The 22960-nt window shown below is 45.4% G+C and overlaps 1 protein-coding gene across 3 annotated transcripts; it reads right to left on the reverse strand.

The window, feature by feature from the left end:
• Window positions 1–288: 288 nt before the first annotated feature.
• On the reverse strand, window positions 289–22361 carry CXHXorf38 (chromosome X CXorf38 homolog). 3 transcript variants are annotated; one of them, XR_015158655.1, is made up of 7 exons: window positions 22109–22361; window positions 21807–21941; window positions 15307–15426; window positions 13398–13547; window positions 11778–11979; window positions 2589–2751; window positions 289–2150 (listed from the first exon to the last, which is right to left on the reverse strand). XR_015158655.1 is itself a non-coding variant. In XM_086387059.1 (7 exons), exons 1-6 carry the CDS (start codon window positions 22322–22324, stop codon window positions 2611–2613), a joined length of 936 nt encoding a protein of 311 aa, XP_086243185.1. In that variant the 5' UTR covers window positions 22325–22361; the 3' UTR covers window positions 289–2150; window positions 2589–2610. The 3 variants fall into 3 exon arrangements, 2 of the variants coding, with proteins under 2 accessions (XP_086243185.1, XP_086243186.1); XM_086387059.1 differs by having other exon boundaries at window positions 11778–11951; XM_086387060.1 differs by lacking the exon at window positions 21807–21941 and having other exon boundaries at window positions 11778–11951.
• Between the last annotated feature and the right edge of the window lie 599 nt (window positions 22362–22960).

A 22960-nucleotide genomic window follows, 5' to 3' on the forward strand; every position in this document is an offset into this window, starting at 1 on the left:
GGGGCTCATGCAGTCCAAGTACTGAGTCCTAACCACTGGACCACCAGGGAATTCCCTGAATTCATTTAATTCATCAGAGCAGACAATAAATCCAGTAAGATGAGAGCTCACGTACCACTGTCCATACTGTACAAATCTTTACTTTTGCATCTACTTCAGTGCCTGGCATGTGGCTGACACTTGATAAATGTTTGTTTGGTAGATAAGGAAAAAATAAATAGATACAAGAGGAATGAAACGAAAGTATTCATAACCTAAAGTTCCTAAGGTGAGAAACCAGATCTTAAATTGGTTAGTGAATCAAGATTTTATTTGATCTCAAGTTTTACTACTTTATATCTAGAAACTATGAAACATTTCATGAAGTTTCTTAGTTTGGTTGTGGGGTGTTGCAAGATGAAAGAAAATTGCAACTGTATTACTGAAGTCTTCTAAAGGTATTCCATGAAATGAAGGGAGAAAGAAAAAGCAAGACTGAAGACCAAATAGTAGCATGAAAGATGAAAGCAGGAAGTTACAGGCATATGTGCATTCATCCAGGTTTTACACAATTACATTTGATGCATTTTAATGTAAAAATTCACCAAATATATCCCCCACCCCCATTCCCTAAAAATCACATCCTTGATGGGCAGCTGAGTAAGCAAAGGAGCAGGGCTTCACTTGGGCTCGGACTGGAAGCACTTTCTCCAGGCAGTGGGGAATGTGGCAAGTCTGTTCCTGAAGATCCGGGGGCAACATGGCCTAGCTCGGCACCGCTGTGCTTTTGTGCTTAGTCGCTCAGTCATCTCCAACTCTTTGCGACCCCATGGACTGTAGCCCACCAGGCTCCTCTTTCCATGGGGATTCTCCAGACACGAATACTGGAGTGGGTTGCCATTTCCTTCTCCAGGGGATCTTCCCAACCCAGGGATCAAACCCAGGTCTCCTGAACTGCAGGTGGATTCTTTACCATCTGAGCCACCAGGGAAGCCCAAGAATATTAGAGTGGGTAGCCTATCCCTTCTCCAGGGGATCTTCCCAACCCAGAAATCAAACCGGGGTCTCCTGCATTGCAGGCAGATTCTTTACCAGCCGAGCTACAAGGGAAGTCCACTGGCTTTGGAGATGAGCAGACGTGGGGGAAGGTCGAGGGTAAAGCTGATCCCACAGACCACTGCACACAACAGGCTAGGGGTTTGCAGTTCAAGAAACAAATAGGACAAAGCTGAAAGTAGATGACTTTTGGGGTAAGAGGAACAGAGTGAACTTGTGAAGTTGCTGAAAGAAAATGATGTCTTTGAACTTCCATAAGAATGTTCAAATTTCCTCCTTAAATTTCATAACAAAGGACCAGGCTTGGTCAACAATGTAATGAATATTTACATTATGAATACCTCTACACTATCAGCTGACCCTTCTGTTAAGGAATATTCATCAAGCACACACGGACCACACCCTGCGCTCAGCACTTGAAATAACTGAACAGAAAGAGCTGTGATACCAGCCTGGGCCCTCCCCCTAAGCTGTCAGTCAAGTTACTGTGTTCTCAGCCCAGCTCTTTCTCAGCCCAGCTCTCTGTCTTACCGTCTCAGGCTACCAGAAACGGGTACTCACAGTTCTGTACTAACTGGAAATGCTGGCAAGAAGGAAGGATTTCTATCTCAACATCAATACATCACAGCCCACCCATGGGCTTCCTCATGATTGAGACTTTGAGGCAAGAGTGTGTGTGCCAATGGTCAGAGAACTCGGCATGGCCCTTCACAACAGGCCTGGCTGAACACAAGTCTAGTTACTGTTGAAACAGTTAGACTTTTAGGACCAGAAAAGAATGTCACCTTTTAAACAGCAACACAAAATGAAAAACAAAACCTGAAAAACAAACTACAACAAAAAAAAACCCTGGATGATAGCAAGTTTGGTACAAGAATATCTAATATTTTTTGGTTGGTACAGATAACACCACGAAGCTTGTGAATGTTAAAAAAAAAAAAAAAAAAAAAATACTCCCGAAGAGTCAAAGGAAAGTCCAGGAAAAGACAACACAAATCCCTTTTTGTTTGAGTGGAGTACTCAGGATAGTTTTTCCTTTTGCCCAGAAAAGGATGCCTGAGATGGAAGCCTGGGCGACTTTCACAGAACACGCCTGATCTTTGTGGAAGGTCGACCTAAAATAGAAGAGAACATTTAATTTTCTTCATGAGGGAAAAAAGCAAAACACTGAATACCATTACTTTAATGAGCTTTTCTTATGAAAAGTAACAAGTTGCCATTATTAACGTCACAGCTAAGAGCAAGGCATCACTGCTATCATTTTAGGACTGAAGCGCTTTTTGATTGTCATAAAGTTGATTCATGTCAGGCTAGCCAAATGACTTCAGGTATACTTGACTAAACAAAGCTGGCAGGGAGTTTATTTTGAATCAGTTCAGATGTGAGACCCATCAATTAGAAAGAGCACAAAGCTCTGTGTTCTTTCTTTCAAATAATAAGGACACAGTGAAACTTCAGACCTGACTATGTGTGCTATGGCCTTACCTAAGGGAACAGACATCAAAGAGAAGAGGCCATTCAGTCCTTATTTAAACATCATATGCTTAACTCACCTCAGGCCTTCCCTCCAGGTGTCTACACCCCAGGTTCCTTTGAATCTGGTTTTAGATGCTGTTGACGGAAGCTGTCTAGCTTCTGAATATCTTCTGTCAGACCATTTCTAAGATCCTCATTGTTTCTTAGAAATTCTTTCACCACTTCCAGTTGGTTTAAGATCTGTACGAAGAAACCATACAATGCACAGCTTAGCTAATTTTATAGCAGACTTGAAATTCAGATGAAAAACTTACTAGCTCCAAGACTGAGTCCTGTTCCTGTGTCTACCAATAGCTGGTTTGGGGATCACACAAGGGAGTGTTTACTTGTCTCCTTAAAAATTTTTGCTTTTAGGGGTTAATATCCAAAATATATAAAGAACTCATATGATTCAATAGCACAAAAACTACCCAAGTTAAAAATGGACAAAGGACCTGAACAGGCATTTTCCGAAAGAAAACATACAAATGGCTAACAGGTACATGAAAAGGTGCTCAATAGCACTAATCATCAGCGAAATGCAGGTTAAAACGACAATGAGGTATCACCTCACACCTGTTAGAATGGGCATCCTCAAAAAGAGAGAACAGATGCTGGTGAAGGTGTGGAGAAAAGGGATGCATGAGCACTGTTGGTAGAAATGTAAATTGGTTCAGCCACTTTGGAAAACAGTATGGAGGATCTTCAAAAAATTTAAAAAGGAACTACCATATGATTTAGAAATTTGACCTCTGGGAAGGTATTTGAAGAAAATGAAAACATCATGCTGAAGAGATATCTACATCTACATGTTAATAGCAGCATAATTCACAATAGCTAAGACAAGGAAACAATGTGAGTGTCCATAAACTTACGAATGGATAAAGAAGATGTGGTACATATACACAATGGAATATTACTTGGCCATAAAAAGATGGAAATCCTATCATTTGAGACAATATGGATGGACCTGGAGGGCATTATGATAAGTTAAATAAGTCAAGCAGAGAGAGATAAATACTTCATGATCTCACTTATATGTGGAATCTAAAACAAAAACAAAAAATCAATTCTTAAGAAAAGAGACCAGATTTGCAGTTACCAGAGGTGGGCATGGGTAAGTGAGTAAATCTTAAGTGTTCTTACCACAAGGTAAAAAACATGTTTTTCCTTTTTTGGGCATCTGTATGAGATGATGTCATATAAATATAGGACGTCCCCTAGAAAAAAATTTTTCAAGATTTTTTTTTTTTTTGGCTGTAAAACTTCCTGAATAGGTATATACCTATATGTGTGTGTGTTATATACATATATACATAAACATATGTACATATGTATACATATACACATATACATAAATATGATATTTATGTACATAAAAAAATAAAATGAAGCCCTTTCATCTTGAATTTTGTATCCATTTATTATAATTAAATATATATACACACATACATACGAGGGCTTCCCTGGTGGCTCAGTGGTAAAGAATCTACCTGTCAATGCAAGAGATGCACATACATACACATATATGTACAGACACACATATACAAATGTATACACAAACACATGTAAGTGTACACACTCACACATATAGAGCTCTTTCATTTTGAATTTTGTACACATGTATGACTATTAAAAATGTCTACATATGTACATTAATTATTATTCAGTATTTATAAAATATATGTGTCTATTCACTAGCAGTAAATATACTGGTACAAAATTCAAAATGAACACAGGGTACAAGGTAAAAAGTTGGTTCTCTTTCACATCCTGTCCCCAGTCACTCAGCTCCTCTTAGAGGTGACCACAGTGAAGTTTCTTGTATCTCTTCCAGAGATACTCCATGCATTTACATGTGAACACATGTATATATATGTGCACACATTTTTAAAATTCCAGTTTTACTGCGATATAATGGGCACATACACATTTTACAGAAACACAAATGGCAGCATATTAGACGTTATTCAACTGATTTTTTTTTCTGTATCAGAATATAAAGACTGGCCTCGTTTTTCTTTATGGCTAAACAGTTTTTTAGTTATGGATGTTTCGTATTTTAACATATTATTTCAAGCCTTCTGCTAAGAGAAATGCTGCTGTAGTAACTAACCTGGGACATGTGTCATTTTGCATAAAGTGACAGGTTATTTGTAGGATCTACTTTTAGAAGCAGAATGGAGTTTTAATTAATAGAGTTTTCTGTTTTAATGTTAATAGATTTTGCCAAAACTGTCATCTCTAGAGGTTACAGCAATTTAAACTCCCATCAGTAACATACTTCCTGACATTTAAACGTAATATAATTATGTACTCTCAAAATAGTACCACAGACACGTTTTCACTCAGCTTATCCCAGGATACCCTCAACTGGTCACTGTGCTTATTACAAACAGGAACGTTATTAATCTTTTGGGGTGTGGTGAAATTTTTTTTAAATAAGGGACCCCCAATTCCAAACTAGGTCAAAATGATCAAAAGGTGATGGAGTACCCTACTCCTAGCAGAGTGGTGGTTCTTGAATTTTAGAGATGTACACAATCGATTCTGTTGCCGGACATCTAGAGGACCCAAGCAGGCGCCAGGTTATTGTGGCGTGAGAGAAGGAGGCAGGCAGATGCAGAAGAGTGGCTGCCAGAGATGGGAGGGAGGGGAAGACTGGCAGGGACTTGGGGCCAGGATGAATAGGGAGCAAAGCTGAGGTCTTCCGCTAGGTTACTAAGTAGATGGGGATGTTCCCTTCAGCTGGAGCTGGGTTTTTGGTTTTTTTTTCCAATTTATTTTTATTTTTTGGCCATACATATGTGATCTCAGTTCCCTGACCAGGGAACGAACTCGAGCCCCTACAGTGGAAGCGCAGAGTCTGAACCACTGAACCACCAGGAAGTCCTAGCTGGAACTGTTTATTACATGGCTAGAAACAAGCCTACAGCCCCTGAAAGACTGCTGTTGCTGTTGTTGTTTAGTCGCTAAGTTGTGTCCAACTCTTCGTGACCCTATGGACTGTAGCCCACCAGGCTCCTCCATCCATGGGATTTCTCAGGCAAGAATACTGGAGTGGGTTGCCATTTCCTCCTCCAGCAGATCTTTCTGACCCAGGGATCAAACTCGCCTCTCCTGCTTGGCAGGTTGATTCTTTACCACTGAGCCACCTGGGAAGTCCCGCCTGAAAGATGTGTGCTGTGCTTAGTCGCTCAGTCACGTCTGACTCTTTGGGACCCCATGGACTGCAGCTGACCAGGCTCCTCTGTCCTTGGGAATTCTCCATGGAAGAATACATGCCCTCCTCCAGGGCATCTTCCTGACTCAGGAATCGAATTGGGGCCTCCCACATTGCAGGAGGATTCTTTACCAAGTGAGCCACCAGGGAAGCCCCTTAAATAATAAATTTGGAAGCCATAGAGATGTGCAGTGAAGCTTATATCAGTGGTATTATTCACAGTGGACATTAGTCACGGTGGGTACTGTGCTGTTAGCGCTTATTGCCTGTGCCAGGCCCTCTAGATGCAGCCCAGGGTCCTGCCCATTACTGCATTCCCGTCAGATGCCTGAGACCATGCTGGCCTGGTCTGTGCACTAAGATGGACTGAGGTCCTCCCTCCCCAGAGACCTTCTCATTTGATGTCTTGAGAGCTATGATCCTTTGTGCTGTCACCTCCTGACCCTCTCTGCTCTTGATATGTGCTTCACAGAGATGATTATTTTAGCTTGGGGGGAGGATAGAGACAAAAGGAGTTTTTTTTAAATTATCAAGAATGGGGAAGTCTTGTGCACCTTTATATGTTAAGTGGGAAGAGGAAGTAAAGATGGAAAAACTAAGTATTAGAAAAGTTATACTTTTCTAATCCAGGTATACCTGTGGCGGATTCATTTCGATATTTGGCAAAACTAATACAATATTGTAAAGTTTAAAAATAAAATAAAATTAAAAAAAAAAAAAAGAAAAGTTATGGAATGCAGTTGGACAGACTTGGGTATTGAAGCCCAGCTCTGACTTTGGGCAAGACTTGACCTCTCAGAGCTTATTTCCATATATGCAAATATAGGATGACCATACATTTGCCAACCAGGATTCTTGCAAGGATTAGATATAATCTACTAAAAGCACATAGCACTACATCTGGTACATTCCTTCCTTCTGACAATCATTGAACAAAAGCATCGTGAGAGTTAAATGGATGACTCAGAAGCTGGAATAAAGACTACCAAGGAGAATTATCAACAACTTCAGATATGTAGATGATACCACTGTAATGGCAGAAAGCAAAGAGGAAGTAAAGAGTATCTTGATGAGTGTGAAAGAAGAGAGTGAAAAAGCTGGCTTAAAACTCAACATTGAAAAAACTAAGATCATGGATCCAGACCCATCACTTCATGACAAATAGATGGGGAAAAAGTGGAAGCAATGACAGATCGTATTTCCTTGGACTCCAAAATCACTGCGGACAGTGACTGTAGCCATGAAATTAAAAGATGCTTGCTCCTTGGAAGAAAAGCTATGACAAACCCAGACAGTGTTATTAAAAAGTGGAGATACCACTTTGCCAACGAAGATCCATGCAGTCAAAGTTATGGTTTTTCCAGCAGTCATGTACGAAAGTGAGAGGTGGACCATAAAGGCTCAATGCCGAAGAATTGACGCTTGTGAATTGTGCTGAAGACTCTTGAGAGTCCCTTGGACTGCAAGGAGATCAAACCAGTCAATCCTAAAGGAAATCAATTCTGAATGTTCATTAGAAGGACTGATGTGGAAGCTGAAACTCCAATACTTTGGCCACCTGATGCGAAGAGCTGACTCATCAGAGAGGACCCTGATGCTGGGAAAGAATGAGGGCAGAAGGAGAAGGGGGCAACAGAGGATGAGACGGTTGGATGGCATCACCGACTCAATGGACATGAATCTGAGCAAACTCCGGGAGATGGTGAAAGACAGGGAAGCCTGGCATGCTGCAGTTCATGGGATCGCAAAGAGTCAGACGTGACTGTGTGACTGAACAATTCTGAGCCTACTATGTGCCTGGTAGGCACTATTCTAGGCAAAAGACGGTTAGTAAGTACTCTCAGCACTTAAGCCAAAACCCTTGCACTTGTCTTTGACGCCTTTCCTTCTCTCACACGCCATGTGTACCCCCCCTTCTCATCACCTCTACTCGTCACCCGTCCACCCTGGCCCGAACTACCACCTCCCTGACCAGGTAGCTGTGGCAGCCTCCTAACATCTCTCTAGTTCCATCTTTGGTCCCCAGCCCCGCGTCCTCTACCTGGCGGCCAGTGCTCCTTTTATTGTCCTGCAGCGTTGCTGCCATCTCAGGAGGAAGAGCCTGGGTCCACCCAATGGCTCACAAGGCTTCCCTTCTATCTGCTCCTACCACACTCCCCCTACGCTGCTCACATCACCGTGCCCTCGGCCTGAATGCTCCTCCAGATCTGCCACCTGTCCCCATTCGGCCACTCCTGATCCCCACACTCTGCTCCACACAGTCCTTCTCCTCTTTCTAAATGCCCCATCATTACTTATTACATGGACCGTTTACCATCTGTCTCTCCCAAGGGGACCTTTGTTTTGTTCACTGATGCACACCAAGCTTCTAGAACTGTGCCTTGCACACGTCAGCACTCACTCATGAACTAAATCTGGACTTTAACGAATGGAGTGTCAATTACATCCTTTCCCCGCCTGCCTCGACTGCATTCTGTTGCTGTCCTTGCTCCCCAAGCTTCCCTATGAAAGTGGCTCCCCCACCAGGGTTTAAAAAATCAGTAATGATTTTAAAGAACAAACACGTGGACACAGAGGGGTAAGGGGAGGGTGTGATGAATAGGCGAGTAGGACTGACATATATACACCACTGGGTATAAACCAGACGGCTAGTGGGAAGCTGCGGTATACAGCACAGGGAGCTCAGCTCGGTGCTCTGTGATGACCCAGAGGGGTGGGAAGGGACAGTGGGGGTGGGAAGGAGGCTCAAGAGGGACAGCATATATATATATATATACACATAGAGCTCATTCACTTCATTGCACAGCAGAAACTAACACAACACTGCAAAGCAATTATTCTCCAATTTTAAAAAAAGGATGTGCAAGTTCTTTACATGTTTGTTAGCCACTTATGGTGCTCGACGTTCTTTCGCTGAACTTTGAGCCCCCAAGATCCTAACGAAGCAGGTGTGTGTGAAGGGCTCTTGGGTGGCACCTGCTGCTCCCACTTGGCTCGGAGGTGAACCACCCTAGCCCTGCAGCTTTAACAAACACCAGAAACATTCACCAAGAGTCCCATGCTCATAATACAACCACTGTATTTCTTGATTCCTTACTGCACGTTTTCTCATATTTTAACATCTCAAATGAGACTGCACTTTACCATTCGTAGCACGAGCTTGCATGCTAAGTTGCTTCAGTCGTGTCCAGCTCTTCAGCCCTATGGACTATAGCCCTCTGGGCTCCTCTGTCCATGGGATTCTCTAGACAAGAATACTGGAGTGGGTTGCCATGTCCTCCTCCAGGGGTCTTCCTGACCCAGGGATCGAACCCGTGTCTCTTAGTCTCCTGCATTGGCAGGTGGGTTCTTTACCCCTAGCGCCACCTGGGAAGCCCACCATGTATCTTACAGTAAATGAACAGCAGTTTTTTTCTTTGAAAGTAACTGAATTAGTGATGTGTCATGCAATTCATAGTGTTTTACAGTCACTGAAATTTGGTTTATCAAATCCTCTGACTCTGGAGACTAACCCGAAAGAACGTGAATAATCATACATAGTGCTATAATTTCAAAAGAAGTCTGTTCCACGCATCGTGGATAGACAACCTGTAGCTTCTGAGATAACGTGTCAATCAAGCCAAACTTACATTCTGATCAATTGAAATATCAAAAGAAATGCCACGGTCTACTGAACAGAAAGCATGAAAAATGAGAATTTATCACCCCTATCTAGAGACTTTGGGACCCAGAGGACAAGTCAATTAACCCCAATTTCCTCTCTGTGAAATGGAGATAATGAGGGGTCAAAATTTCCAATTGCTAGCTCCTTGATGACATGACAGGAGACAGGATAACCACTGCGTGGCATGTGGGAAGGCAGGCTCAGGGTCAGAGTGGGGTGACCCCTGGGCCAGACCTCATGCCCCAACCCTGAGGCCTCTCACCCAGCAGCACTTGCTCCTCAAGGTTGCTGTAAAGCAGCGAATTGCCAGGGTCCCTTCCCACTCTCAACTGGCAGAGACTCCTGGTTTCAGTGTGTTGCTACTGATGCATTTTGCTCTTTGTTACACAAACAGGAAAAGAACTGCAGCTCCCTCAAGGAAGAAGACAGAATTTCTGATGACTTGGGGTCCATGAGCCTGAGCCCCCGGTTTTTGTCTGTTGGCCGACTTTGGGGGTTAGTTCTAATGGCATTTTCAAATAAAGCCAGATGAAACAGACGGATTTAGAAAATAGATTTCACAGTCTTATTCACCATCTTAAATACCTATTGTGTGCCACGGTGGGGGTGCCCCCAAACCAGTGGTATCCAGTCCCTGTGCCAAAGGAGCCCATCAAGCTGAGTGAAACACCTGGGTCAGGGTCGGGCAACTTAACAAAGGCACATGGACCAGCACGGAGCCTGGCCTCAAAAAGGAGTACACGCTTTGTATTAAAACATGCTGTGTTTTATACGACAGCCTGGATGGGAGGGGAGACTGGGGGACAATGCGTGCGTGCTCACTTTAGTCACATCCGACTCTTTGTGACCCCACTGACTGTAGCCTGCCAGGCTCCTCTGTCCATGGGATTCTCCAGGCAAGAATACCGGAATGGGCTGCCATGCCCTTCTCTAGGGGATCTTCCTGACCCAGGGATTGAACTTGCGTCTCTGTCTCCCGCATTGGCAGGCAGGTTCTTCACCACTAGAGCACTTGGGGGAGAACAGATACATGTATATGTATGGCTGAGTCCCTTTGCTGTTCACCTGAAACTATGATAACATTGTTCACTGGCTGTATTCCAACACAAAATAAGCAAGTTAAAAAAAAGTAAAGTTCAAAATCAGCCTATTAAAAAAATAAATAAACCACGCTGTGTTTAACAAGGTAATCAGCAAAACTACTTTCCTTGGACAAGGTGGAATGGACAGATAAAATGACCTGTCCAAGATCTCCTGGGAATCTGGAATTCTAATCCAGCAGGACATTTCTAAACCTTACAACAATATAATTCTATTATTGTTAATTTTTCTTAATACCTTGCCTGTAACAAAGGAGATTCCTAGCTACTGTACTTGAGACCCTCATTAGCCTGCAGTGTCCAGAGATAGAAGCCTTGTTGATCCTTCAACCTTTGCCACCTCCTGCTGGGTCCAAGAAATCTCACCGGCAACTACAAGCTTTGCCCGGCAGTGCCTCCAGAACTTGGCTCGCTGCCTCCTGCACACCTCTAGCTTATGTCCTTTTTCTCTCATCCTCACACAACTGCAAGAGCCTCTTGGCTTGTCTTCAACCTCTGACTGCACCAAGACTTCACTTTGCAAAAGCCATTATCTAATCTATTTCATTTACTCTCTCTTGCTTTAAAACCTCTGTTGGCTGCCAACTGCTTTGGGAGAATAAGGTCCAAACCTCTTAGTGCAGCACAGAAAACCTTTCAAAATGCGGCTTTGACTTGCCAGACCACCCTCACACCTGACCACACCTCCCTCCCACACTGCCTCGTCACTGTCCGGCCCAGGCTAGTCTTTCATGCCTTGGCAAGTGCTGTTTCTTCTGCGAAGAACACTCTTCTGCTCTTGCCAATTTTCCAAACTCTGATTTGATTCTTAGTCCCAGTGATAGACAGGGAGGCCTGGCTGCAGTCCATGGGGCTGCAAACAGTCGGACACGACTGAGCAACTGAACCACCACCACCACCACCACAACCCAGTGAAACAGCATCTCTCAGCAAAGCTGGTTTTGCAACCCCTTCTCCCCACCTTGACCTGCAGAAACTCCCCAGAGCCTGAGGCTCAGGATTCCGTGGTCACCCTTCCTGTGGTTTTCCACTCAGTGGCATCCAAATGTTTGCTGATCAAGTGAAAATATTTAAGGGTAACAGTATTTTATGCCAAAAGAATATTCATGTCTGGAAATTATTTGACTTATCAGAAACATAACCGGTGACAAGTTAAAATGAGCTCCTCTTCCCCCCTGGGGCCTTTCTTTGCTTTGTTTACTCACATAGAGGATACAGTACTTTTTTTTTTTTTTTTTACCTCTTCAGGCAACACCTCTTGTTCTTTTACTTGAAGACAGAGCTCTTGAAGTTTTTCCTTTAGTAATTCCATTTCTATCTCGTTTACTTGGCTCTCACTCAGGTAAACTCCTTTGTCACACCCATCTCGCTGATCTTCCTCAGGGATGTAAACAGCCCAGTCAGATGTCAACAGCTGTTGGGTTACCAAACGAATAGATGAACTGAATGGAAAATATATTTAAAAAAAAAAAAAAAGAGAGAGAGATATTCCACTGGGTTACATAAACGTGAAAGGGAAAGTCACTCAGTCATGTCCAACTCTTTGCAACCACATGGACTATACAGTCCATGGAATTCTCCAGGCAAGAACACTGGAGTGGGTAGCGTTCTCTTCTCCAGGGGATCTTCCCAACCCAGGAATCGAACCCAGGTCTCCTGCCTTGCAGGAGGATTCTTTACTATCTGAGCCACCAGGGAAGCCCAAGAATACTGGAGTGGGTAGCCTATCCCTTCTCCAGGGGATTTTCCTGACCTAGGAATAGAATCCGGAGAAGGCAATGGCAACCCACTCCAGTACTCTTGCCTGGAAAATCCCATGGATGGAGGAGCCTAGTAGGCTACAGTCCATAGGGTCGCTAAGAGTCAGACACGACTGAGCGACTTCACTTTCACTCTTCACTTTCATGCACTGGAGAAGGAAATGGCAACCCACTCCAGGGTTCTTGCCTGGAGAATCCCAGGGACGGGGGAGCCTGGTGGGCTGCCATCTATGGGGTCGCACAGAGTCGGACACGATTGAAGCGACTTAGCAGCAACAGCAGCAGGAATCGAATAAGGGTCTCCTGCATTGCAGGTGAATGCTTTACCAGCTGACCTACCAGGGAAGAATTTATAATTAAACATTGTTCACTGGATCCATTCTAATACCATCCTGTGACCACAGAAAAGCTGCTCAGATGAATCACAATTCTGACTTCATGTCAACATGCTTACATTCTAAACATGCTTACATTCTAAAATTTTGTTTAAATCTAATAAGCTTTAAATTCTAAATAAGTGACTGTGAACTGTACTATATGATGATCTTTTACTTTTATCTAGCTTATTTCACTTTTTCTATTTCATATTCAGTACTCCATTTGATTTAGTTTATATTTTCCAATTTCTCCATGTTTTTGTTTTTTGATATTCCTTCTGAAGCATTGGTATACATATATATATAAATAATATGTATAATATATACATTTTAAGAAAACTTATGAATAAGAAAACTTATGAATTTTAGTTTTATGAAAACTAAAAACTTTATGACATTTTGATTCCACTTGTTTGACTTAGTATGAATAGAATGCTAGATTTCTAATTTAAAAAATAGATATGCAACAAGTAACAAAGGTTTACTGTATAGTACAGTGAACCACAGTCAATATCTTGTAATAACCTATAATGGAAAATAATTTCAAAAATAATATACATGTGTATGTATAACTGAATCATCTTGCTGTGCACCTGAAACATTTTACGTCAACTATACTTCAATAAAATATATAATATTAAGAAAAATAAATAAATAAGCGGCTGCGGATCCTTTTACCTCCCCTTAGTTCTTTAGGCCAGAACTGCTAAATGTAATTTTTACCTGTTCTATTTGGGAGTATACCGCCACAATCTCTGGGATATTTTTGAATTCATTTAGAAAATTTTGGATCTTCATCTGAAAATCTCGTAGCCATACAGAAGATACTTTCATCTCTGAAGAGTGCATGATCTCGTTACGACACTTAATCACCTACAGAAGGACAAAAAAAAAAAAGAGAGAGAGAGAGAAACCTTCAAAACCCAACAGTGGGGTACACTGAGATTCTGGAGCTCCAGAGAAAAATCACAGAAAGGCCTTGTTCATTCTAAAATCCACAAGTGTGTGGCCTGCAGGTGTTGCCAAGGCTTATTCAACCCCTGTCATCTGAAGACTAAATTAATCAAGGTAAGAAATATAAACAAGTGTACAACTGTCCTGAGTCCTTGAACTCTTGGGTGAATCTCTCTTACACAATCCTCCAAATGCCCTAACTTAAAAACACCTGCCAGGGTTTCCGTAGTGGTTCTGTGGTTCAGAATCAGCCTTGCAATGCAGGGGACACTGGTTCCATCCCTGGTCTGGGAAGATCCTACATGCCTCCATGGTGATGGGCATGGGCAGCTGAGCCCATGCCCTTCAACTCCGGACCCTGCATTCTGAATCCCGTGACTGCAACCACTGAGCCCATGCACCACAACTACTGAAGCCCTGGAGCCCACGCGCCACGAGAGGCCACCACAGTGAGAAGCCCACACACTGCGACGAGAGAGCCCCCGCTTGCTGCAACTAGAGAAAAGCCCACACAGCAACGAAAACCCAGCAGAGCCAAAAATAAATACATAGTTTTTAAAAAACCTGCCAAAGAGCAAGAGTATTGGCTACTGGCTTTGAGAATACCCAAAGGCTGAAGCAGACAATGCAAAAACCTTTTTAATATGAATATATAACTCCTGCCCAGTCTTCCACATTCTTGATGAAAAGCTATCAAAGGGGTCAGTTTTTTATTGTGATAGTTTTTGTCTTTTCTGATGGTAAAGGACTCTCAGTCCCTTTGGCTGCTGGCATGCTAGCAAAATATACATGCATTTCTGCACATATTATAAATAATCTGTGTGCGCCATATATACTTGTTAATGATCCTCAGAGTAACAAATGCACCAGAGCTGTCCTCTGGTGACACAGAGACAGCTGAAATCTCCCAGAGGATGTCTGACAAGCACAGTGATCTGTTCTGACACTGTTTATCCACTAATGTTTATGTTTTCTTTAGGTCAAGGTAACTTGGTCTTGCAACTGTTTACACTTCCCTGGTGGCTCAGATGGTAAAAAACCTGCCTGAAATTTGGGAGACCCAGGTTCAATCCCTGGGTCAGGAAGATCCCCTGGAAAAGGTAATGGCTACCCACTCCAGTACTGCCTGGGAAATTCTATGAACAGAGGAGCCTGGAGGGCTATAGTCCATAGGGTCGCAAAGAGTCAGACACGACTGAATGACTAACACTTTCACTTTCAACTTGGTCTTTCAACTGTTAGCCAATGAGATTGAGAAGGGCAGGACTCAAATACTGGCATCCAATGGAGAGAATGATGCATTGCTCTGTATTTGTTTTTTTAATATGGGAAATTACTTTGCCTCAGTTTATGACAGAACAGGTAGGAGAAATTTGAGGTTTGCCAGTTTAGCGACACACAGTACAATGGTAAGTTGTTTAACAACTTGGGAAAGTTCAATCAGGGAGAGTGGAAGGGTCAGCTGCTTTCACACGGGGGTTCCGGACATCACAGCAGGTACATGTGATGAGAGCGCCGCTCACCTCTCAGCAACGCCAACGGTGGACCTAAGTCCAACGCTACTCTGTGCACCACTGTCTGGGGAGAAGACTGTGAGCTCCACCCACGTGGCTACTTTAGCAACACAGGGTGTGGTTCCTGCTTGGCAGCATCTGCTTGGCAATCTGAGGGTTCTTACCTCTGTGACTTTTCTTCGATCAACCACAAAGTGATCACAGGAGTTGATGAGATTCAGAAGAGCAACTGCGTCACATTCCTCGGGTCCCGTTTTGTCTGCCAGTCCTCGGGGCATGAAGGCCTGCAGCAGGGGAGGCCCAAGAGGCTCATGAGTCTCCTCCAAGCCAAAGAGACATCTATCTACACGGGGCTAGTGGAACAAAAAAACGTTATCTGCCTGTTCCCCCAGGGACGACTGAAACTCTCTTGCTGAAGTTAAATTAGAGCCTCATGAGTCCACAATGCAAGTCGGGAAACAGTGCAGCAGCCAAGCCTCAGCCCAGGGCAGTAACTGAAGAGCTGCTTTATCTGTCCCCCTGCTAGTAGAGGCACTTCCACACCTGACCTAACTGTCCTTTCTTAATGGCATATAAACAGGAGGCAGGCGTAGGAAGCAGGCTTCCCCGGTGGCTCAGTGGTAAAAGAATCTGCCTGCAAGGCAGGACACTGGGGTTCGATCCCTGGGTTGGGAAGATTCCCCTGGAGAAGAGAATGGCTACCCACTCCAGTGCTCTTGCCTGGAGAATTCCCATAGACAGAAGAGCCTGGCAGGCTACATTCCACAGCAGGATGCAAAGAATCAGACAGGACTGAGCATGCATATAAAGAAAGGGGTAGAAAACACCCTTTTTTTCCCCCTTAAGTTTCAGTGGCTGAGTTGTTAAGATAAAACTAATAGTTGCTCCAAAGTGAAAGTTCAGTATGGTGGTAGAATGTGAAGAGTTTGGGCTTTGGAATGTGACAGAGCTGGGCTGCAAAACACTCTTCTGTCACCTGTCAACTGCGTGACCTTGGGCTAGTTATCTATCCTCGGATCCCTCATCAGTAAACGGGGGATAACTGTCCTCATCTACGTAGCTTGAAGGATGTTTCGAGAATTAAATGAGTCAATGCGGGTAAAGCACTTGCATGGTGCCTGGCACATGAGGATGCTGCTGCTGCTAAGTCGCTTCAGTCATGTCTGACTCTGTGCGACCCCATAGACGGCAGCCCACCAGGCTCCCCCATCCCTGGGATTCTCCAGGCAAGAACACTGGAGTGGGTTGCCATTTCCTTCTCCAATGCATGAAAGTGAAAAGTGAAAGTGAAGTTGCTCAGTCGTATCTGATTCTTCACGACCCCATGGACTGCAGCCTTCCAGGCTCCTCCGCCCATGGGATCTTCCAGGCAAGAGTACTGGAGTGGGGTGCCATTGCCTTCTCCGGGCACATGAGAAAACACAGGCCACAAATGTTGGCAATTATGATGCTGATGGTGCAAGGTAAGCAGAACCTACATAGGCATTACAGATGGAGTCCCAGGGTGTGAGATACTAGATACAACAGAACGGCCTCATTCTAGCATGATCTTGCCTTTGGTAGGATTTTATGGTGTGGACCCCCAAACTGGTGTTTTAACAAGGCTTGGGTTTACTTCTTTCCTGAAATATTTCCAAATTTATGTCTGAATGCACCAACTTTAACCAAGCCACAAAAGAGTACATTCCTGCTAAGGGACTAAAAGAGATGACATATGAAAAATGACTCGCAAAAAGAACTCTAAATAAAGAGACCTGCTGCCTTGACTACAAAGACGTTTCTGTAAGCAGGCAACCAGCCACTTCCTATAGTGCTGCTCATAGTGCTATTTTGAAAAAGGCAAGCAGCAGGGGCCAACGCCCAGCAAGGAGGATCGGGGCTCTGTTCCTGATAGTGGTTGAATGACACACCCTGGTCTCACACGACTGAGAATTTGTATACTGTACACTACATCAAAGTGTCAGTTGCTCAGTTGTGTCCGACTCTGCGACCCCCTGGACTGTAAGGGACTATAGCCCTCTAGGCTCCTCTGTCCATGGAATTCTCCAGGGTATCTTTCCGACCCAGGGATCGAACCCATGTCTCCCACATCTCCTGCACTGCAGGCGGATTCTTTACCATCTTAGCCACCAGGGAAGCCCCCATCACTGTCTCTATCTTAACAGACACTGCCATGTCCCAACCCACTGAAAGAAGTTGATTATGGATGCTGCAAATGTTAACCAAAAACTTAACTAACATATCACAGGCCAATTCATTTGAAGAAATGATGAAATGGAGAGGAAACGAAGAAAAGAAACATGGCTGAGAGGGCCATCCAAAGTGAGAGGGGCCTTAGTTGACTCAAGACAGGGCAGTTTCTCTTGCCCCTTACAAGGTATGTCCAGTCTGGCATTTTCTCACCAAAACAAACCTCCACGTGAAGGTTTCTCCACATGAAAGTTTTATTCTAGTACTTTTTCGCTTCTTCGGAACCAGAAGCCAATGAGGAGGCTCCACTGCCTCCCTGCCGCTGACATCTGTTTCTTAAAATGGCATCGACCACTGCTGCCTTCCAAATGTGACAGGCACAGGGTGAGAAACACACTTGATTGCCTCTCACTACCCACTCCTGAAGGGCTTCCCAGGTGGCACACTGCTCTAAAGAACCTGCCTGCCAATGCAGGAGACATAAGAGACCCAGGTTCGATCCCTGGGTTGGGAAGATCCCCCAGAGGAGGGCATGGCAACCCACTCCAATATTCTTGCCTGGAGAATCCCATGGACAGAGGAGCCTGGTGGGCTACAGTCCACGGGATCGCAAAGAGTCAGACATGATTTAGCATGCATGCATGGACCCCCTTCTGTCTCTTCACTGAGTAGTAGGAGAAGAGGCTGGAGAAATAAACAGGGGCTAGAACATGCTGGGCCTTACTGGCCTCAACATGGAGTCTGAAGTTTATTCTAAGGACATCAGGAAGCCATCCAAGGATTTTGGGCAAGCGAAGAAAAGTGATCTAATTCCCACAGGAAGACTGCACATCCTCCATCAAGGGTGAACAGAGCAGCAGAGGCAGCCAGGTGGGAGGCTGGCAGGAGAAGGGGTCGAGAGCCGTGACCTAGAGAGGGTGAGGAGGATTCCAAAAATAATCTGCAAGTACAAATAAGAGGGGGAGAGAAGGGAAGAGATGAAGCAAGAATGATTGTAGGTGGTTGGTGGTGGGGCATGCGGACAGGCTGGGAGGGGGAGATGAAGAGTCCAGCTTGAGAAGACAAAGTGCCCAGGAATTGAGGAAGTGAAAGAGTCACGTAGCAGAGATGGGCCTCTGGAGTACAGAAGAGAGCAGAGAGCTGTTCTGTTGGCAGAAATATATTTAATATCTCATTCCACAGGCCTGAGCAATATCCACCCGGGGAGGAGAAGCGGGGGACAGAAGAGGCCCAAGGAAGGCTAACCGACATTCAGAAGGAGCCTGAGGAGGAGGAGTTGGGGGGACAGGAGGATACTCGGAGAGGAAGATGTCTCACGGCCGGGACTGTTTCAAGAAGAGGAGTGGCCGACAGTGTGGTAGTGCTGAATATCTGAGAGGCAGAAAGGAGGAGGCTGGAGAGCTGAAGGTCACGTGTGCCCCTGACAAGATAGATGCAGTGGAGGGGCAGGGGTGGCAGAAGCCAGGGGGTAGTGGGTTGAAGAGTCAATGGGACTGGAGGAAAAGAGAATTAGGCATAATGCACTTTTTGAGAGGTTCTACTGGGAATACATATGGGAGGCAGTTAGAGAAATGGGGAGACAGCAGAAGGGAATGGATAAGGGGAGCTTTCATTTCTTTCTACAGTTTATTTTCCAAGTGTTTATTCAATTTTTTTTTTTTAAAAACAGCTTTACTAAGATGTAATTCATATACCATATAATTCACCCATTTAAAAGTATACAGCTCTTTGCAATGACACGGATGGACTGTGAGGGCATTATGTTAAGTGGAATGTCACAGAAAGACAAATACCACATGATCTCACTTATACCTGGAACCTACAATAAACCCCCAAACCCGAGCTCATAGGTGCAGAGAAGGGACTGGTGGTTGCCAGAGGTGGGGGAGGGTGGAAGAAGGGGGCAAAATGGGTGGAGCAAAAGTTACCAACTTCCGGTCTTAAAATAAGGAAGTCCTGGGGATGTAGTATTTCAAAGTTGCTAAGAGAGTAGGTCTTAAAAGTTTGCATCAGAAGGAAAAAAAGACTGTAACCACACATGGTAATGGATGTTAACTAGACTTATCATGATAACCATTTTACAAAGCATATATCAAATCATTATGTTGTATGCTTGAAACTAACTACACCTCATTAAAAAAAAAATGAAGCATTTACAGTTCACTGGTTTTTAGTATATTCAAAGTTGTGCAACCATTGACACAGTTGATTTTAGGACATTTTCATCACCCCCCAAAAGAAACCCCCTAGCCATCAACTATTGCCCCCTCTTCTCCTCCAGGCCCTGGCAACACTAGGCTACTGTCTGCCTCTATAGATTTGCCTGTTCTGGACATTGCATATAAATGGAATCATACACTATATGACTGGCTTCTTCCACTTAGCATGTTTTCAAGGTTCAAGAAAAGATATAGCATGTATCAGTACTTCACCCTCTGCCCCCATTAGTATCTTTATGTTACACATACTTAATTTCTTTTTATGGCTAAATAATATTCCATTGTCCGGACAGACCACATTTCGCTTACCCATTCATCAGTTGATGGACATTTGTGTTGTTTCAACCTCTTGGCTAGTGTGTATAGTACTACTTCTGTGAATATCTGTGCACAGGTTTTTGGGCAGCTGTGTGTTTCAATTTCACTGGGTATGTACCTAGGAATGGCACTGCTAAGTCATATAGTAACTCTATATTTAATCTCTTTTCTTTTAAAAAACTGAATAAACCAAGGCAATACTAAGACTATTTGGACAGTGATGAGAGTAAGCTGGCAGGTCAGAAGAGTAGATAACTGGAGACTCAAAGTCGTTGGGCAGGTGGGAGGGGATAAGGTCCAACACTCAAGTGGAGGGACAGGGCGGTAAGAGGAGAGATGCCCTTCCTCCTTTGTAGCAGAAGGAAGATGGTGCACGTGGAGATAGGTTGGTAAGTCTGATAGAAAGACGAGGAAGCACATATCTGGGGCTATCCATAAACTCCAGGAAGCGAGAGCAAGATTAGAAGCTGGGATAGAGGGTGGAGGGAAGGGCAGTAACAGCTGTCTCTGGGCAACAGGAGCCTACGGAGAGACAGAGCCAGATGGCAGGGGCTTGTGGGGAGCTGGTGATTAAGAACTGAAAGTGAAACTGATCAGCTCCCTTGGAGCTGAAGTAGAGGATGCTGTCAGGAAGGCTGGAGTTGGGGCCTGGCCAATGCAGAGAAAGGAGAATAAAGGCCGAGAAAACTGCAAAGGACTAAACAGAATTATGGACCACGGAATCTGGGCTAGCCGAGGAGACAAAGGACATGGGGAGGGCCAAGGCTGATGGGGACTGGGAAAGCAGGGGAAACCTCAGAGCTGTGAACATTGTATAGGGACAAGGGGCTAAGCTTGGGGTGGGAGATATTAACAAGTGTGCCAAGAGTAAGGAGGCTGCTTGGCAGCACAGCTCTCTGTGCTGACACAGCCCCAGATGTGAGCCTGCAAGTGGGAGGCTGAGGTGGATGAAATCAGAGGATGCTCAAGCGGGGAGTCTAGAAACTGAGAAGATGGGGTTGGAAAGGTCTGCGGGTGACAGCAATGGAGGGGAAAGAGTGGCAGAAACAGGTGGCAAGGGCTTCAAGTGGATTCTGAGGGCATGAAAGCAGCAGCTGAGGGACCTTCACTCTACACCAGTAAAGGGTAGAGTTTTAAGTCTTCTCTAGGTAAAAGAAGCTGGCAATTCTATGGCAGCAACAAAAAAAAAAAAAAAGAGAGAGAGAGAGAGAGGAAGAGGGTGTAATGATTGCTCCGTGATAGCCAAAAGTCTGCGAGTCACTGATATAGTCCAATTTCCTCATTTTTGAGGTTAGGGAACAGAGGCTGGCCCAGGGCTGCACTTCTGATTCCGGCTTCCCAGGCACCTCCAAAGGTGAATGCAGGTTCGGAGGTGACTTCGACAGGCCCCTCCCACCCCCTACTGGGCTTCTGGCAAATACCAAAAAGTCAAAAAAATTCCTCCATCTGCCCAGCTAGTGAGTCACAGCGCCAAGACCTAAAAACAGGCCTAATAACCCCCCCCTTCTATCTTGCTGCCTACCCCAACCCGCCTCCCCAAAGTTTTATGCCTTAGCTGCGCACTCACGGTCCTTTCTATCTTTGCCCCAATTTTCTTTTATTCTGCCATCTTCATGGCACCCTACAGACAAAACGAGCAATTCAGGAAGCCTATTCTCATAAACGCCTTGCCTGCTCTTTCCTCTGTGCCGGTGCTCAGGATGCTCGCTCCACACCTTGCCCCAGCTACACCTGTTGAAATCTACTTTACCAAGCTGCGCTGGGTCCGATATAAACAGCCCTGAACCACCTAGACACTAGACCAAAAGCCCAATCTCTCTCTCTGCATCCGCTTGTGAGGCTACAGCTTCCACAGAGACCGGACAGAAGCCCCGGGCTCCAGGTAACGCCTACCTGGTAGGCCAACTCCTCCTACCCTCCCGACCGCAGACGCTTACCTTGGCCACCTCCCAGGCGTCGACCGGCCAGAAGGCCGGCCGGCAGTTTCCCCAGTGGACGTCTCCATTTCTGTTGGTGTGATGTTTCAAAATCTCCCGTTTCCACTCTGCGCACACCTGACACTGAGGCTGAAACTACAGGAGGCGGCGGTGAGGAGGGGCCCGGGAGGGAGGGGCGGCATCTGGGCTTCGGAGCCTCGGGTAACGCGGTCGGTTCGGCTCCGGGGAGGGCACGAGACACTGCGCCCAGGGAAGGGGACGGGGTGAGGGGCGACGGTGAAGACCACGGGCCAGGTGCTCACCTGGCGGGCGCGAGGGCTGCACCGCGAGCCGCTGCTGCAGGCGGCGCGGGGGCCCAGGCCGGGGGCGGCGGCGAGCAGCCTGCTGTGGAAGGCGAGCATCTCGCGGCCGACGAAGCCCTGCAAACAGCCGCGCAGCAGCAAAAGACAGTGGCCCGCTTTCACCCAGTTCTTATACTCGGCGCAGTTGAGGCGCACGGCCAGCTCAGAGAGCACCATGTCCAGACCTGGCCAGCGCGGCTACCGGCTGAGGGGCGGGGCGGACTGCCGTGCGCAGGCGCAGAAGCCTGGGAGCGCCGGAGGCAAGAGGAGCCTTGGGCGTGGCCCCGCCCCCTTCCCGTGACTGGGTGTCCTAGTTTCCGGGGCAAGTCGGCCTCACCCCAGTCTTATACGACAGCAGACACGTAAGTTCTTTGTCTGGTGCTTGCCCAGAAAGCTTCTACCTAAAACTGTCTCCCTCTTCTCTGTTCCCCCAAACTGAAACCTCACCAGGCCCGACTTTAGCTCCCTCGAGCCTGTGCTCCAGTTCTCTTACTGTAAAGCTGTAGACGGTGCTCGGGCTTCCCTGGTGGCTCAGACCGTAAAGCGTCTGCCTGCAATGTGGGAGACATAGGTTCGATCCCTGGGTCGGGAAGATCCCCTGGAGAAGGAAATGGCAACCCACTCCAGTACTCTTGCCTGAAAAACCCCATGGACTGAGGAGCCTGGTAGGCTACAGTCCATGGGGTTGCAAAAAGTCGGGCTCGACTGAGACTTCACTTTAACGATGGTGCTCAAGGCCCAGTTCTTGGATTACATATGTTCCTTGTGTTATATAGTTCTAGAAAGTTTACTTAACTGGATCCTAAACCTGCA

The sequence above is a fragment of the Bos grunniens genome, chromosome X, assembly GCF_055505025.1.
Source record: "Bos grunniens cultivar Pamir isolate PY7600 chromosome X, Bosgru_T2T1.0, whole genome shotgun sequence".
Taxonomy (NCBI): Eukaryota; Metazoa; Chordata; class Mammalia; order Artiodactyla; family Bovidae; genus Bos; species Bos grunniens.